The sequence below is a fragment of the Oncorhynchus mykiss genome, chromosome 27 (genome assembly GCF_013265735.2).
Source record: "Oncorhynchus mykiss isolate Arlee chromosome 27, USDA_OmykA_1.1, whole genome shotgun sequence".
Taxonomy (NCBI): Eukaryota; Metazoa; Chordata; class Actinopteri; order Salmoniformes; family Salmonidae; genus Oncorhynchus; species Oncorhynchus mykiss.
The window spans coordinates 34,951,982-34,971,456 of record NC_048591.1 but is presented as its reverse complement, the minus strand read 5'-3'; the positions used below and the strand labels follow the sequence as shown (position 1 = coordinate 34,971,456).

The 19,475-nt window shown below is 45.2% G+C and overlaps 2 protein-coding genes across 2 annotated transcripts in view; both read right to left on the bottom strand.

The window, feature by feature from the left end:
- cwf19l2 (CWF19 like cell cycle control factor 2) overlaps positions 1 to 937 on the bottom strand; it is a 39,285-nt gene extending 38,348 nt beyond the window's left edge. The window contains exon 1 of the mRNA XM_036965014.1: positions 806 to 937. Within this exon, the coding sequence (XP_036820909.1) occupies positions 806 to 898 (93 nt within the window). The 5' untranslated portion in view covers positions 899 to 937. The remainder of the gene's footprint in view (positions 1 to 805) is intronic.
- Positions 938 to 17,322: 16,385 nt separating this feature from the next.
- rtor1 (odorant receptor-like) lies at positions 17,323 to 18,310 on the bottom strand. The gene is given in 1 exon segment (NM_001124239.2): positions 17,323 to 18,310. A coding segment is annotated over 1 exon segment (945 nt). The 5' UTR covers positions 18,288 to 18,310; the 3' UTR covers positions 17,323 to 17,342.
- Positions 18,311 to 19,475: the final 1,165 nt, after the last annotated feature.

Below are 19,475 nucleotides of genomic sequence, written 5' to 3'. Positions count from 1 at the left end.
ATAACATTTGATTTGATCACCTGAGGTGGGTAGATAGAGGCAGAAAGAGGCATGCACCAGCTCTGTTATGTACAACCTCGCCACCTAGTGTTTGCCATATTCACATCACACCTGACTGACCACCAGAGAGAGAATAACAGCATTGTACTGTAGCAAAGCCACCATGGGGGGAAAAGGGGACAAGTTAATGTACTTGGGAAGGAATTGAAAATGAATGCAAGTAATGTTAACTAGTTTCTACAAATACTTAAGTCAGCAGTGTTCGACTGTATAGTTCTAACACACGTTTAAAGGTAGTTAGCTTAGCTAAGACGAAATAGGTACAGTAGCTAGCCAGCCAGCCATGTGACTCTGGTTCGTGCTATCCGGGTTCCTTCGGAAGTCCCTAACCCATTTTAATGTTCAACTTCAGTGAGTGGGGTGGGGAGACGTCCCAATGATCCCTACTAGCAAGGACCATGTGACTTCCTCTCACTGTTTTGATGTTTGCTAGCGAACTGGCTAAGATAGCTAGCTAGCTAGCTACACATATATGCTGTACTAGCTAGTATGTAATAGCATTATTCAAACGACTTATTATCACTGTATAATATTGAACATACGTATATGTACCAATTGCAAATATTGTAGAAAATGCATCACAAACCTAGCTAACTAAGTCGTATGGCAGACCTTCAGGCTAGCTATTTGTTAGCATTCAACTAGTCGTTGCAGCAATACACTTGGCTTTTGTACTGGCGTTATATCAACGTATCTTACATTGCGCATGTAGACTAGTATCTAATTATAAAGCACACATATGTACCTTCTGAATAACCTCCTCCCTGGCTTTACGTTTGTATTCTTTTCGGACTTCGATGCTGTTAACACTTTCAAAACTGCCTCCGTGCGTCGCCATAACACTGCCGTTAAATGTGCTTCCATCAACTGTCGCAAAAATATTTACGAGACCTGAAAATACATTGTTTCTGGTTAATGTAGTCCACTGCATTGGATCGTACAAACAAATAAAAAGTTTTTTTTTAAATAGATAGAAATACAGTTGTATTTTGTGAACGTGTGAACAAACCGATATAAAAACCAACCTGGATTACCTGGAAAATTATTGTACAGGTAGTAGGGCAGTGCACTCATCGAATAACTGCAAGGTTCAATCCCCCCTCTTTTAGGCCTTCATTTAACGTTTTCTCTGTTCTCAATCTCACTGTGTCTGCAGAGCACTACTTGAGAGATGGGATATAGTGTAGCTCTCATATAATTAAAATGTAATTCTCGTTCTGTGGTGGCTCCAGTGTGTTATGCTGGGTAGGCTAAAGGAAAAGGGACTATACAGTATTGGCCTGCCTATGACAAGGCCAAGATGCAAAATGGCCTATAATGAATAGGAATGTATTGCAATGATGTTGTCTTGATGTCACTATCTATTTGATCAATACACTGTGGGCAGGCAGACATCTAACCACCTTTAATTTTCTGAAAATGTCAAGTGCCTATCTGAGGCAGACAACAGCAGCAGCACAACAATCAATAGCCAGATAAAACACTAGGTATGGTAGACTCCAGCCTCCTTTTAACTACATAACTGTTTTTTCAGTCCCGGTGGACTCAGACAGTCCCAGAGGTAATTTACCGGGAGCCATTTCTCAATTATCACGGGGCTGCTTTGAGATACCGTCACTGCCACGAACAAGAGCCCATTACCCCGAGATCCATTCAGCTATTTAACTTGTCTGTTGGACCTTATCTCATTATGATTGGGGTGTGTGAGTGTGTTGGGTGCGTATGTCCATTTCAGGTGCTGTCTACAGAGAGCCAGACTCCCTGACAGCACAAATGTGTTCCTGAATACTGATACTCAGGCTGCTCAGGGACCATGCAGTAGCAGATATGGAGGGGAGTGATAGGGGAATGAGAGGGAGAGTGAAGTAAGGAGCAAGACAGAGGAGGATGGGAGAGGGAAGAAAAGTGATAGAGAGGCAGTGTAGTGACCACGACGATCCCAGTAAACAGTGATAGAACAGTGAACAGAAAAGTGATAGAGAGGCAGTGTAGTGACCACGACAATCCCAGTAAACAGCAGAAAGGGGAGGGACGGAGAGGAGAGATGGAGACAGCGAGCAAGAGAGAGACAGAGACAGAGAGGAGAGAGAGGAGCATACAGTTTTTGATCAGCTGGACATTTGGGGCCCCTCTCTCTGTGATTGTCTGGTACCGCCCTCATTGAGATGAATTAGTCTGGCATTGGGAAGCAATGGCAGCAGCAGCAGACCAACACACTGCACTAAAAATACCAGAACTTACAGTGACTCAGCTTGGCAATGAAGGGTACTTAAGGAATAGTTTACCCCAAAACGAAAGTTTCTATAACACCAAATTCTTCAGTCTAAGGGAGGTATGAAACCTTTGTAAAGTGAACTATTCAGATGTTACAAAGACACAAATACACTATACCCCTTTAAATTAGTGGATTCTGCTATTTCAGCCACAACCGTTGCTGACAGGTGTATAAAATCGAGCACACAGCCATGCAATCTCCAAAGACAAACATTGGTAGTAAAATGGCCTTACTGAAGTGTTCAGTGACTTTCAACGTGGCACCGTCATAGGATACCACCTTTACAACCAGTCAGTTCACCAAAAGTCTGCCTTGCTAGAGCTGTCAACTGTAACAGCTGATATTGTGAAGTGGGAACATCTAGGAGCAACAACGGCTCAGTCGCGAAGTGATAGGCCTCACAAGCACACAGAACGGGACCGCCGAGTGCTGAAGCGTGTAGTGCGTAAAAATCGTCTGTCCTCTGTTGCAACACTCACTACCGAGTTCCAAACTGCCTCTAGAATCAACCTCAGGATAAGAACTGTTCGTCGAGGGCTTCATAAAATGCGTTTCCATGGCTGAGCTGCAGCACACAAGCCTAAGATATTTAATGCCCCACGCCAAGCGTCGGCTGGAGAAGTGTCAAGCTTGCTGACATTGGACTCTGGAGCAGTGGAAACGCGTTCTCTGGAGTGATGAATCCCGCTTCACCATCTGTCAGTCCGACGAACAAATCTGGGTTTTGCAGATGCCAGGAGAACGCTACCTGCCCGAATGTATAGTGCCAACTGTAAAGTTTGGTGGAGGAGGAATAATGTTCTGGGGCTGTTTTTCATGGTTCGGGCTAAGCCCCTAAGTACCAGTGAAGGGAAATCTTAATGCGAAGGTATACAATGACATTCTAGACAATTCTGTGCTTCCAACTTTGTGGCAACAGTTTGGGGAAGGACCTTTCCTGTTTCAGCATGACAATGCCCCCATGCACAAAGTGAGGTCCATACAGAAATAGTTTGTCGAGATTGGTGTGGAAGAACTTGACTGGCCTGCACAGAGCCGTGACCTCAACCCCATCCAACATCTGTGGGATGAATTGGAACGCCGACTGCGAGCCAGGCCTAATCCACCAACATCAGTGCCTGAACTAATGCTCTTGTGGCTGAATGGAAGCAAGTCTGTTCCAGCATCTAGTGGAAAGCCTTCCCAAGCAGCAAAGGGGGACCAACTCCATATTAATGACAATGATTTTGGAATAAGATGTCCACATACTTTTGGTCATGTAGTGTATTTCAAGGTTACCATTCCCTTTCAACATCCTGGGGCTTTTTCTAACACTTAAAACTAAATACATACATTTGGAGTGAAGGAAATCAAACAGACACTTTCCTCATTAATTTGAAGGCCATTATGTTTTTCAATCTTTATTATTTACAATAATCAGAGACAATAAAACGCATCATTGCCTCGTATAATTGTCTTGCCTTTATCTGATGAGGTGAAAAGCGAATTTATTTCTGAATTCAATGTTTTTCAGTTTAGGGAACTAATTCATTCAAACCTTGATACTGTTTGTTTATCTGTCTCCAGTTTTCCCCAATATGACACACCTGGTCATGGTAGCTGCTCTGTATGGTCACCCTTCTAAACCTGACACAGAGCTCCTCTAATCAAATCACATTTTGATATGTCACATGTGCCGAATACAACAGCTCTAGCTCCCCCTTCTGGAACACATGGTAGTAGCGGTGAAACACGGGGCTGGGAGCAGGGCTGGGGGTGGGCTGGGTTAGGGCTGGGAGCAGGGCTGGGGGTGGGCTGAGTTAGGGCTGGGAGCAGGGCTGGGGGTAAGGCTGGGAGCGGGGCTGGGGTAGGGCTGGGAGCAGGGCTGGGGGTAAGGCTGGGAGCAGGGCTGGGGGTAAGGCTGGGAGCAGGGCTGGGGCTGGGGTAGGGCTGGGGGTAGGGCTGGGTTAGGGCTGGGCGCATGGCTGGAACTGGGGAGCAAGATTGGGGGTAGGGCTGGGGCTGGGAGAAGGGCTGGGGGTGGGCTGGGTTAGGGCTGGGAGCGGGGCTGGGGGTGGGCTGGAACTGGGGAGCAAGATTGGGGGTAGGGCTGGGGCTGGGAGAAGGGCTGGGGGTGGGCTGGGTTAGGGCTGGGAGCGGGGCTGGGGGTGGGCTGGAACTGGGGAGCAAGATTGGGGGTAGGGCTGGGGCTGGGAGAAGGGCTGGGGGTGGGCTGGGTTAGGGCTGGGAGCGGGGCTGGGGGTGGGCTGGAACTGGGGAGCAAGATTGGGGGTAGGGCTGGGGCTGGGAGAAGGGCTGGGGTAGGGCTGGGTTAGGGCTGGGAGCGGGGCTGGGGGTGGGCTGGAACTGGGGAGCAAGATTGGGGGTAGGGCTGGGGCTGGGAGAAGGGCTGGGGTAGGGCTGGGTTAGGGCTGGGAGCGGGGCTGGGGGTGGGCTGGAACTGGGGAGCAAGATTGGGGGTAGGGCTGGGGCTGGGAGAAGGGCTGGGGTAGGGCTGGGTTAGGGCTGGGAGCAGGGCTGAGGGTAGAGCTTGGGGTAGAGCTGTTAGTAGGGCTGGGAATAAGGCTGGGGCTGGGGGTAGGGCTGGGAGTAATTACTCCTTTTACACAGTTTTCAGATTAAATAATGAAAGGAAAGGACACAACTACTGATTATAAAGCTCCCCATTACTGGCCTGCCTGTACACAAGCCTCATCGAGAGATTCATGAAGACATTTTCATCCTTATCAAAGCCATCCAATTTACTCCACATAATGAAAACCAGCAGTGGACAAATTACAGTCAGATTAGCGAGCCACAATAACTCACAGCAGAGTAGGAGAGGAGAGAGTGGGGAAATTGATAGCAGTAATAATTTTTTCAATAAAACTCTTGTTCAGGGGAGAAATGTAATTAAGCTCTATGAGTAATTCGCTCTAGCCTATAAGGAGGGATCTGGGGCAGGGCTGGAGGAGAATTTCATATAGTCTCTTTCATCATGCGCAAGTGCAAACACACAAACACACACAAACACACACAAACACATACACACACACACACACACACACACACACACACACACACACACACACACACACACACACCAAAAATGTACATTCACTCTTGCTTATACACAGAGACAGACACACAAAGGTCAACATTCACATTCAATTCAAAGTAGTGAAGTTATCACTATAAGAGTGGCTGAGGGGGAGAAGAGTATCTGCAGGTATCCTAATCCATTTTCACAAAAATAGTGTAGCGTTTATTACTGTAAATTGCCTTCATCAGGGTTCGCAAAGCTGAGAACATTTAGCAAAAAAGAGAGTCTGTGAAAAGCTTGTATGGTAGGCTAATTGAGTTGAGAGAAGAGAGAGAGCCGCATGGTCAATAAACAGAACTCACTCTCCTCCATTGATAGTGTTTAAAGATGCTAGTATTTATAAACTACCCTCACAGACCACCTTACCGCAATCACTTCAGGGTTGATGCCCAGGTAGTTTCCATTCCCAGAGCCCACATCAGCGAGAATGGTTTCTGGTTCAATGGAAGACAGGAAGTGACACACGCATGGCTAAGGGGAGTGTCGAGTGATGCTGAAGGGACCAGCGATCCCCTTGTACATGTGACCAATTTCCGCCTCCATATGGCAGGCGTCAGTCAGTACACACAGAGACACACAAAAACATCAATCCCATCTCCTTTACAAATCAAGGAGCTCACTGCAGTCACATGGTGTGCGGCACAACTTACAAAGGTGAGAGAGGTCCTGGTGCCCCTCCTCTAAGGGTGAGGTTACTATGGTTAATGAGGCCAGAGGTCACTGCAGCAGGAGATTCTGAGTCACAGGCTGGCACCACATCAAACTTTCTGGGGGTTATTAGTTGGTAGAGCATGGCATTTGCAACACCAGGGTTGTGGGTTCAATTCCCACGGGGGAACAGTACTAACACATATGAAAATGTATGCACTTACTACTGGAAGTCGTTCTGCATAAGAGTGTCTGCTAAATTACTCAAATGTAAAAACCACAGAAAACACACATTTTAAGGGATAGTTCACCGAAATTACAAAATTCCATTGGTTTCATTACCCTGTAAGCAGTCTATGGACAAGGAATTTCTATCAGCATATTGATTGCACTATGCACAGGGGTAATACACTCGATCACTGCTACTCTAACTTTCGTAATGCAAATCCGACCACGATGCCATCATGCTCCTACTGTCTAATAGGCAGAAACTCAAACAAGATGTACCAGTGGTACCATTTAATGCTGGTCTGGCCAATCGGAATCCACACTTCAAGAATGTTCTGATCACACGGACCGGAATATGTTCCAGTCAGCCTCAGAGAACAACATCGACCTATACGCTGACTCGGTGAGTGAGTTTGTAAAGAAGTGCATTGGAGATGCTGTACCCCACTGTGACTATTAAATCCTACCCTAACCAGAAACTGTGGATGGATGGCAGAATTTGCGCAAAACTGAAAGCAGGAACCACTGCATTTAACCATGGAAAGAGGTCTGGGAATTGGCTGAATATAAACATTGTAGATATTCCCTCCGCAAGGCAATCAACCAAGTGAAATGCCGGTACAGGGACAAAGTGGAGTCGCAATTCAACGGCTCAGACACAAGATGTATTGTCACGACGAAGGTGTCTCCCCTGCCTGTTCGGGCGGCGCTCGGCGGTCGTCGTCGCCGGTCTACTAGCCGCCAACGATCTCTTTTTCCTTTTCTGTCCGTTTGGTCTTATTGGTTGCACCTGTCCCTTTCTTGATTTATGTTAGGCCCGCCTATGTCCGTGCGGTATTATTTTCTGTTAGTCTGTTTATCGCCTATGATTTTGGGCGTTCGTGTGGGAATCCCAGTAAAGACAGTTTTTCCCAGTATCCTCTGCTCTCTGCAATTGACTCTGCACCCACCACTCCAGGCGATTGTGACAGAATCCCGCACCATTCAAATGGAGTCAGCAGGAGCAGCTGCACCTCCTCTCCCATCTATGGAGGAGTGAGTCCTCCACCATACGGCCATTCTCCACCGTATTGGGTCGGCAATGGACCAGATGATGGAGAGGATGGACCGATGGGAGAGGAGTGGCCTCCCTACCTCACCCCCAGCTCCCCTTCTGCCAGCATCACCTACCCCTCCTCCAGCATCCGGATCCGGTGCTCTGCGTCTGGTGCTCTCCAGGGAGTACGATTGAATGGCGGCTGGTTCCCAGGGGTTCTTACTACAGCTGGAGCTGTACATGGCTACCGTTTGTCCGACTCCCTCGGGGGAGGAGAGCGTTAGCGTCTTCGTCTCCTCTCTGACGGGCCGTACCCTGGAGTGGGCCAACGCAGTGTGGAATGGCCCAGACTCGGCGAGGGACCACTACCCTGAGTTCACCCGTAGGTTCCGGGCCGTGTTCGACCACCCACGGGAGGGCCGAGCTGCGGGTGAATGGCTGTTTCACCTGCTTCAGGAGACGAGGAGTGCAGGACTTTGCTCTGGAGTTCCGGACCTTGGCTGCCGGGGCGGGGTGGAACAACAGGACTTTGCCCTGCAGTTCTGGACCTTGGCCGCCGGGGCGGGGTGGAACTACAGGGCCCTGATGGACCACTATCGCTGTAGCCTCCAGGAGGACGTCCGCAGGGAGCTAGCTTGTCGGGACACCACCTTCTCCCTCTACGAACTTATTGACATGTCCATCCGACTAGACAACCTGCTGGCTGCCCGCGGGCGTCCAGAATGGGCCCTGTTGGTTCCACCTCCAGGCCCTCCCGCTCCAATCTCCATGGAGTTAATCCAATCCATGACTTGGTGTCCATGGCAATGTTTACACATACTAACATTTGTGGCAGAAATCCTGAAACCTTTACCCCCACTCTCTTTCCAACTCTGTCTCTCCTTCTCTCCATTTACATCTCTCTCTTAACAGTGAGTCCAAAAGTATCATCTCTCTCTCTCTCCACAGCTCTATTTCTCCCTCCCCATCTCTCTCTGTTACTCCATTCTCATCTCCCCCTCCATCTCTCGTACATGTGGGTCCATAGGTCTCTCCATCCCTCCCCATCTCGCTCTATGTCTATCCCTCTCCCTCTCCCGCTCCCTCTCCCTCCCTCATCTTGGTCTCTCTCTCCCTCTCCATCTCTCCCTGCCCCAGCTCTTTTTCCTCATCACCCAAATTACAAAATGATATTGGTTTCCTTACCTTGTAAACCGTCTATGGACAAGGTCTCTCCATCCCATCGCTCTCTCTCCATCCCCCATCTCTCCCTCTCTCCATCCCTCATCACTCTCTCTCCCTCCCCATCTCTCCCACACCCAGCTGTCTGTCCCATCACTCTCCATCCCTCATCTCTCTATCCCCCCACCTCTCTTTCTCTCCCCCTCACACCTCTCTCTCTCGCTCCCTTTCCCATTGCTCTTTCCCTCACCATCTCTCTCTCTCTCTCTCTCTCTCTCTCTCTCTCTCTCTCTCTCTCTCTCTCCCCCCATCTCTCTACCTCCCCACCTCTCTCTCTCGCTCCCTTTCCCATTGCTCTTTCCCTCACCATCTCTCTCTCTCTCTCTCTCTCTCGCTCTCTCTCTCTCTCTCTCTCTCTCTCTCTCTCCCTCCCCATCTCTCTCCCTCCCCATCTCTCTCTCTCCCTTCCTTCCCATCTCTCTCTTTCACCCATCTCTCTCTCCATCCCTCATCTTGCTACTGCCCCATCTCTCTCTCTCTCTCTCTCTCTCTCTCTCTCTCTCTCTCCCTCCCCATCTCTCTCTTTCTCTCTCTCTCTCTCTCTCTCTCTCCCTTCCCATCTCTCTCTTTCACCCATCTCTCTCTCCATCCTATCCCTCTCTTTCCCTCCCCAACTTTCTCTCTCTCCTTCTCTCCATCCACCGTCACTCTCACTCCTTCCCCCATCTCTCCCTTCCCTACCCTCACTGTCCCCCCCGTCCCCGTCATCTACCCTACCCTCACTGTCCCCCCCCGTCCCCATCATCTACCCTACCCTCACTGTTCCCATCCCCCATCCCCATCATCTACCCTACTCTCACTGTCCCATTCCACTATACCCATCATCTACCCTACCCTCAATGTCCCAGTCCCCCATCCCCATCATCTACCCTACCTCACTGTTGCAGTCCCCCATCCCCATCATATACCCTACACTCACTGTCCCTGTCCCCCGTCCCCATCATCTACCCTACCCTCAGAGTCCCCGTCCCCCATTTCCATCATCCAACCTACCCTCACAGTCCCCGTCCCCCGTCCCCATCATCCACCCTACCCTCAGTCCCAGTTCCCCTGTCCTCATCATCTACCCTACCCTCGCAGTCCCCGTACCCCCGCCCCAATCATCGACCCTACCCTCATCATCTACCCTCCCTCACTGTCTCCGTCCCCCTATCCTCATCATGTACCCTACCCTCACAGTCCCCATCCCCATTATCTACCCTACCCTCACAGTCCCCGTCCCCCATCCCCCGTCCCCATCAGCTACTCTGCCCTCACAGCCCCTGTCCCCCTGTCCCCATCATCTACTCTACCCTCACTGTCCCTGTCCGCCCATCCCCATCATCTACCATACCCTCACTGTCCCCTTCCACTTCCCCATTATCTACCCTACCCTCACAGTCCCCGTCCCCCATCCCCCGTCCCCATCATCTACTCTGCCCTCACAGCCCCTGTCCCCCCGTCCCCATCATCTACTCTGTCCTCACAGCCCCTGTCCCCCCGTCCCCATCATCTACTCTGCCCTCACAGCCCCTGTCCCCCCGTCCCCATCATCTACTCTGCCCTCACAGCCCCTGTCCCCCCCGTCCCCATCATCTATTCTACCCTCACAGTCCCCGTCCTCCCGTCCCCATCATCTACCTACCCTCATCATCTACCCTACCCTCACTGTCCCCTTCCACTATCCCCATTATCTACCCTACCCTCACTGCCCCTGTCCCCCGTCTCCATCATCTACCCTACACTCACAGTCCCCATCCCCCATCACCAACTCTACCCTCACTGTCCCTGTCCCCCGGTCCACTCAACACACACACACACACACACACACACACACACACACACACACACACACACACACACACACACACACACACACACACACACACACACACACACACACACACACACACACACAATGTAGATGTACCATAGCCCCCAGGCTGAGGGAGAGGTCTTCAAAGGCAGTGTGAATGTCCACATGAGGAGGAATACCTGACAACAAGAACACAAATAAACCATTGCCTTAATGGTATACCTTAAAACATCAGCACTACTAACATTAGTTATCCAAACACCAACAAGTATAATGGTTTGTAAATGACCTCTGAATAACTGTTCATTTCCAGTTCAACACACTAGTTTGATTCCACAACAGCATTGATACTGCCTTTACTGCCCTCTACTTTCTGAATGCAGAGCTCTGCTGCCTCTGTGTGGTTAAGGAGAGTACTACAGCTGCTGGATGAGATGAGATTACACTCAACTTGTCCAGAATGGTACTGGTTCACAGTCAGCTGGTCTGGCATGACGTCTGTGTGTCTGTGCCTCACACACTTCTCCAGCACAGGGACACACACCTGGAGAAGACCTGGGAACAGGACCACAAACATTGAGAGTATATTCACTGAGAGTATATTCCAACACTGCAATCATGGTCATAGGGACTGAGAGACACAAACACCTCCAGGTAACGGTTTGTTTTTGTCCACAATGTTGTTTTGTTGTAGCGAAACTAGTAACCATAATGCTTCACTCTCCTGTGCCTCAGGGCTTTCTGCAATGAAAGACAAGCAAGTTAAACAACAGCCATCAGCCAGTGACTCATACCTGCACAGCCACTGACAGTTGGTTGATTGGTTGCCTGGGGACCAGACGGTGAATTTCTAATACACCACCTGGAACACTTTGTGTAATTCAGCAGATGTTCTTATTGAAAGCAATTTACATGAACATTTAGTGTTAAATGCCATGCTCAAGGGCACGTCACCTAGTCGGCTCGGGGACTCCAACCAGCGACCTGTCGGTTCCTGGTCTTAACTGCTAGGCTACCAGTACCTGCCGTGTGACAGTGTTCGATTCTGGAAATGGTCCTCTACAAGCTGAAATGTTGAATAAAACTTGTCCGATTGTCCGTGGTGTTGGTGCCTCGGCTGCTCTAATGACTTTCAATAACACTTCTAGCTTTGTGTGGGTTAACTTTAAAAAAAATCACAGATAGGACACATGGAAATTCATTTCCTTAGGCATTAATCATGGAAAAATATTTTTTATTTTCTTGTGACACGGCATCAGTGAGAGTAGAATTAGAATTGGTCCACTGTGCTACTAGGATGGAGTTAATATGTGCTACTAGGATGGAGTTAATATGTGCTACTAGGATGGACACACACACCAACATGTTTCAAGCAGACCACCACAGTCCCTGTGCCGAAGAACACTAAGGTAACCTGCCTTGAAAGGCTGGTCATGGCTCACATTAACACCATCATCCCAGAAACCCTAGACCCACTCCAATTTGCATACTGCCCCAACAGATCCACAGATGATGCAATATCTATTGCACTCCATACTGCCCTTTCACACCTGGACAAAAGGAACACCTATGTGAGAATGTGATTCATTGATTACAGCTCAGCGTTCAACACCATAGTGCCCTCAAAGCTCATCAATAAGCTAAGGACCCTGGGACTAAACACCTCCCTCTGCAACTGGATCCTGGACTTCCTGACAGGCCACCTCCAGTTGGTAAGGGTAGGTAACAACACATCCGCCACGCTGATCCTCAACACGGGGGCCCCTCAGGGGTGCGTGCTCAGTCCCCTCCTGGTCTCCCTGTTCGCCCATGATCACCGACAACGACGAGACAGCCTTTTGGGAGGAGGTCTGAGACCTGGCCGTGTGGTGCCAGGACAACAATCTCTCCCTCAACTTGATCAAGACAAAGGAGATGATTGTGGACTACAGGAAAAAGAGGACCGAGCATACCCCATTCTCATCGACGGGGCTGTAGTGGAGCAGGTTGAGAGCTTCAAGTTCCTTGGTGTACACATCACCAACAAACTAACATGGTCCAAGCACACCAAGACAGTCGTGAAGAGGGCACGACTAAACATTTTCCCCCTCAGGAGACTGAACATATTTGGCATGGGTCCTCATATCCTACAGATTCTACAGCTGCACCATCGAGAACACCCTGACTGGTTGCATCATTGCCTGGTATGGCAACTGCTCGGCCTCCGACCGCAAGGCACTACAGAGGGTAGTGAGAACGGCCCAGTACATCACTTGGGCCAAGCTTCCTGCCAAGCTTCTCTATACCTGGAGATGTCAGAGGAAGGCCCTAAAAATTGTTACCCTAGTCATAGACTGTTCTCTCTGCTACAGCACGGCAAACTGTACCGGAGTGCCAAGTCTAGGTCCAAGATTCTTCTAAACAGCTTCTACTTCCAAGCCATAAGACTCCTGAACATCTAGTCAAATGGCTACCCAGACTATTTGCCATGCCCCCCCACCCCTCCCTTTACACCACTGCCACTCACTGTTGTCATCTATGCATAGTCACTTGAATAACTCTACCACCAGTACATACTACCTTAACTAACTGGTGCCCCTGCACATTGACTCTGTATCGGTACCCCCCTGTATATAGTCTCGCTATTGTTATTTCACTGCTGCTCTTTAATTACTTGTTACTTTTATGTCTTATTCTTATCTGCATTTTTTGAAACTGCATTGTTGGTTAGGGGCTCGTAAGTAAGCATTTCAACTGTTGTATTCGGCACATGTGACTAATACAATTTGATTTGATTTGAACATTTCCTATTAAAGTTCAACAATCAACAAGGAATAATGCAGCAGAGGGAAGACCGTGGAACTCTGGCTGAAGTCCAGGGAAACCAACGATGACAAACTCTCTCACAAAGCTGTGATTCCCCTCAGACAATGGTGATGTGGAGTTCTCTTAGAACCAACACACTGGAAGAAATGAACATTAAATGAATCATCATTACAACCTACAGCAGCAGAAGTATTTTTATCAGGTTTTTGTCATACCAAATCAAACCTAGTATTGTTCATGTACTGTAGTGTCGAATCCTAACTTGACGTATACCAATGATCTGTATGCTTACAATTGATCTATTTAGTGACCGAATCATTTATGATAACGTTGACAAGTTCTGTAGAGGGCAAAGCAACAAGGGGAAAAACTACCTATTGAGTTAACACAGTACTCTTTCTACAACAATAAACTGTAGATGCTGTATCGGTTTCAATATAACTACATGTATTCCCAAGTGAGCAGGTTACACAGAATCAGGGCCCTGTCCAGTTCCTTCAGAAATGATTCATACCACTTGATTTATTCCACATTTATTTGTGTTACATCCTGAATTAAAAATTGATTTTAGTTTTTTTTTCTCAGCCATCTACACACAACACCCCATAATGACAAAGCTTTTTAAAAATATATATATATATTGAAAATGGAATAAAGAAATATATCTAATTTACATTAGTATTCACACCTCTGAGTCAATACTTTGTAGAAGCACCTTTGGCAGATAATACAGCTGTGAGTCTTCTGGGTAAGTTTCTAAGAGCTTTCCACACCTGGATTGTGCAACATTTGCCCATGTTTCCATCCAAAATTCTTCATTCTTCAACCATGTTTCCATCCAAAATTCTTCATTCTTCAACCATGTTTCCATCCAAAATTCTTCATTCTTCAACCATGTTTCCATCCAAAATTCTTCATTCTTCAACCATGTTTCCATCCAAAATTCTTCATTCTTCAACCATGTTTCCATCCAAAATTCTTCATTCTTCAACCATGTTTCCATCCAAAATTCTTCATTCTTCAACCATGTTTCCATCCAAAATTCTTCATTCTTCAACCATGTTTCCATCCAAAATTCTTCATTCTTCAACCATGTTTCCATCCAAAATTCTTCATTCTTCAACCATGTTTCCATCCAAAATTCTTCATTCTTCAACCATGTTTCCATCCAAAATTCTTCATTCTTCAACCATGTTTCCATCCAAAATTCTTCATTCTTCAACCATGTTTCCATCCAAAATTCTTATGCAAGTAAAGTACATGTCAGATAAGTAATATATTGACACATGACAGGCCTGGAATAATTTTCGGTAAACTTTCCAAAATGCAACAAAACAAAGTACTCTAGACGGGTGGGATTTTTTGTCAGATTCTATTGAGTCAGTAAAATGAATTATGCGAGAAATGTCTGTGGAAACGCTTTTATGCGTAAATATTGTTATAATAACCATCATATCGAAGTAAACTTGGAGTCACATGATGACTTGTTGTGTGGACCTCACACTGCGACTAGTCCGGAAAGCATGCAGTTTATTAGTGTCACCCTGACCTTAGTTATCTTTGTTTTCTTTAATATTTTGGTTAGGTCAGGGTGTGACAAGGGTGGTTGGTTTATTTTTTGTATTGTCATGGTGTTTTTGTCCTGTCTAGGGTTTTTGTATATCTATAGGGGTTTGTATGTCTAGGTATATGTAGGTCTATGGTGGCCTGAATTGGTTCCCAATCAGAGGCAGCTGTTTATCGTTGTCTCTGATTGGGGATCCTAATTAGGTTGTCATTTTCCATTTTGGTTTGTGGGTTATTGTCTGTGTGTAGTTGCCTGTCAGCACTTGGTTTATATAGCGGCTCATTTTGTGTTGTTTATTTTGTGTTCTTTCTTTATTAAAAGTATGTATTCTTATCACGCTGTGCCTTGGTCTCCTCGTTATGACGAACGTGACAATTAGGCTACAGATTAAATAAATGATGATGAACTTCACAAGGAGGTGAAAGTGCAAGATGAGGAGCTTGATTCTCCTTTCCCAAAAATATTGAGGGTCTTATTCTGGTGACATGATAATTGATGCTTAGCTGGCATTTGACAAGTAAAAATGATCTTGCTCTTTTGTCCATAATAATAATCTCATCATGTAGGCTGTATGTGCACTCTAGCCAAAAGTGCACAGATTGGTATAGCACACTCACTATATAACAAAATCATCTGAAGAGTTGAAAATGCCATGGAAACCCATTTAACTTGTATTTATTTGATTGGTAGATGGGAATTTAACCTCAAAGGGTATTGTATGTGCACTATGCCATAGAAACATCTCTGGTGGGAAAATGTGCAGATCGTTTTCATGTGCACTATGCCATAGAAACATCTCTGGTGGGAAAATGTGCAGATCGTTTTCATGTGCACTATGCCATAGAAACATCTCTGGTGGGAAAATGTGCAGATCGTTTTCATGCGGATTTAAGAGTATTCACATGCAACTCTTTCACCAATTGGAAACCTAGCAAGTGCGAGACAAACATTTTCAGGTCTTGCCATAGATTCTCAATCAATTTTAAGCCAAAACTGTAACTCGGCCATTCAGGAACATTCTCTGTTTTCTTGGTAAGCAACTCCAGTGTAAATTTAGCTTGGTATTTTAGGTTATTGTCCTGCTGAATGGTGAATTCATCTCACAGTGTCTGGTGGAAAGCATTCTGAACCAAGTTATCCTCTAGGATTTTGCCTGTGCTTAGTTCCATTACATTTATTTTATCCTGAAAAACTCTCCAGTCCTTAACGATAACAAGCATGCCCAAAACATGATGCAGCCACCATTATGCTTGAAAATAGGGAGAGTAGTACTTAGTGGATTTGCCCCAAACATAACACTTTGTATTCAGGACAAAAGGTTATTTGCTTTGCCACATTTTTTGCAGTATTACTTTAGTGCCTTGTTTCAAACAGGATGCATGTTTTGGAATATTTGTATTATGTACATGCCTCCTTCTTTTCACTCTGTCAATTAGGCTAGTATTGTTGAGTAACTACAATGCTGTTGATCGATCCTCAGTTTTCTCCTATCACAACCACTAAACCCTGTAACTGTTTTAGTCACCATTGGCCTCATGGTGAAATCCCTGAGCGATTTCCTTCCTCTCCGGCAACTGAGTTATGAAGGTTGCCTGTATCTTTGTAGTGACTGGGTGTATTGATAAACCATCCAAAGTGTAGTTAATAACTTCACCATGCTCAAATGGATATTTAATGTCAGCTTTTCTTTACCCATCTACCAATAGGTGCGCTTCTTTGCAACACATTGGAAAACCTCCCTGCACTTTCGGGTTGAATCTGTGTGTTGACAGAGGGACCTTACAGATAATTGTATGTGTGGGGTACAGAGATGAGGTAGTCAATCAAAAATCATGCTCAACACTATTATTGCACACAGAGTGAATCCATGTGACTTATTAAGTGACTCGTTAAGCACATGTTCACTCCTGAACTTGTTTTAGCCTTGACATAACAAAGGGTTTGAATACTTATTGACTCAAGACATTACAGCTTTTATTGTACATATTTCAAAAAACATAAGTCCACTTTGACATTATGGGGTATGGTGTAGGCCAGTGACCCCCCCCCCCCCCCCCTGGTTGTAACACAACAAAGTGTGGGAAACGTAAAGGGGTGTGTAGACTTTCTAAAGGTACTGAATGTAAGTTTTCAATTTCAAGGTAAGATTTGGTAATCAGTTCATATTGTTGTAGGAACTTCTGAAATGAATAAAAGAAACTGATTCAAAACAAATGTAATCATTGGCTATAACTGGCAATAATCTTGAGTAATGTGGTTGTACTAAAGACAATATCAGAAACAACTATATTTGAAATAACTAAATACATAATAATCTTTGTCCAACAATAAACACTAAATGCTATATCTGTGCCAATCTAACAAGGAAGTTATCTACTGCTACACAGAGGCAGGGCCTTATATAGGCAGCCCTCCGCACCTCTCTGATTCAGAGGGGTTGGGTTAAATGCAGAAGACACATTTCAATTGAAGGCATTCAGTTGTGCAACTGACTAGGTATCCCCCTTTTCCTTTCCCTTTATATGTCCATTTTGGATGTCAATTTAGGATATGGTACTCAGTTGGTATTCTTGTAGGGACAAGTATTTCTAAACATAATAACAGAACAGCAAAGACATTCTCTTTTTATGGAGCAGTTGACTTCTTGAATTTTTTCATCAAGGTCTGTTTCATATCTTTTGTCTTGAAACAGTATATCAGTGGATTGATCATAGGAGGGAGCAGGCTATACGACATGATAATAACAATATGTAAATCAGTGCTGAATCTAATGCCGATATTACTGGACAGATAAATAAAACACCTGGGGAGATAATACAGGGCAATGATGATCAGCTGACCACTGCAGGTAGAAAGGGTTTTGAGGCGGCCTTGGGGGCTCGCAATCTGAAGAACTGCCACAATAATAGAGCAATATGAGAATATAATAAAGACTAGCGGTCCCAGTAATACCACCATTGCTGTAACAAAAGCAGGAAAACTATAAGGGGCCCTATCAGTGCATGCAAGCTTTGTTATAGAAATATGATCACAGAAGCACTGCGAGATTGTGTTTGAGTCACAGTAAGGAAGAGGATAGGCCCTAATTACCAACATCAATGGGCAGGCTTTTGCAACAATCCATGCAGTAGCATTGAGTATATGAATAGTGGAGTTTTTGATAATCATTGGGTATCTGAGTGGGAAACATATTGCTACATATCTGTCTAAAGCCATTATCAATAGGAGAAAGCTAGTTACGGATCCAAAATAGTGAACTAAGTACATTTGCAAAAAACAACCAATGAAAGAAATTGCCCCTGCCTGAAACCAATACCTGGCAATAATCTTTGGTAAAGTGGTGGTGCTGAATAGCACGTCTGACACGACCAGATTCAAAATGATAATATACATCGGTTTCTGGAGAATGTTAGGAGTTGCAAACAAGATAAGAACAGCAAAATTTCCTATTAAAGTGCAAGAATAAACAATCAATAATACAGCTGAGGCAAGACCGTAGAACTCTGGCTGAAGTCCAGGGAAACCAACGATGACAAACTCTGTCACAAAGCTGTGATTCCTCACTGACATGATGATGGTCTAGTAGAGACAGCAACCTGTGAAAGTAACAGATTAGAATAATTATTGAATACTTTGTTTAAATCCAAATGAATATGTTAGCTGAAAACCTAGAAGTTAAGTTTTGTCATCTCAATTTGATTTTAGTTAGCTTAAATTACTCTGTTGCCTTGCATTTTTAAAACACAGCTCAAAAAATCAAGTTGGGTTAACAATACTAGGTAAAAACTAAGTAAAACAATTGGTTGTACCAATTCATACAACTTCATACATTTCTCTTGTTGAGACTAAACGTTTTACATGGGAAAGTATCAGGACATCAGTGCAATATGTATCATATAGGTTAATGTACATATCTCTCCTAACGCACCGGTATGTTTTAACATCACATTATCTTATTGATATTACACATGATACCAAATTATTGATCACATTATATGTCCCACTACATATTCATTTCAAGATATAAAGACATTTAATGAATAATAAAAAAAATAATGAATGACTGTTATTCAGCAATCGCACAGAGAACAATCTATTTTCGCCCCATAGTGGGGCATGTCAATACAAAAGCTGCACCTCACAGTAAGCCTTTCAATGGAGTCTTGTATAATGGACTAAACATATCCAATGTTGTCATCTAAAGATTAGAGAACATATTCCATCACATTCAGATTCAAAATATATTCAGAAAACACATCAAGAAGATGCATAACATGAGCGATTAAGACATGCAATGTAACTCCAGATCCGCATGGAAGTAAATCAGGGCTTACCAAATCTGATGTCTGACATGGACACTTGCAGTGTCCAATTTATAATAACTGTTGATACCCATGTGACATAATTATACACCTGACCTTACTCCCTAAGTAAATGATCCCCACAGGGTTTATGAGTGTTTTCTCTTGTTCTTTGTCGTTTATTTACTTAAATCATTATGTAATGATGCAAAATGTCTACACAAAACACAAAGTATTCAAAGACACACATTTTTATTTCATTAAACTTATCAACAAAAAAAGATAGGTATTTGGCCCTCTTAATATGTTAATCTGGTTTGTAAATCTGGCTAGCTGCTATGGGAGACCATCAAGATGGCGATGACCTCTTTGCCTTTAATTTAACTTTGTCTGCTGAATGTCTCATAGCTTGTTGTCTAAAATAGTGGTTTTACCATAACTTTAGACTACCTTTGAC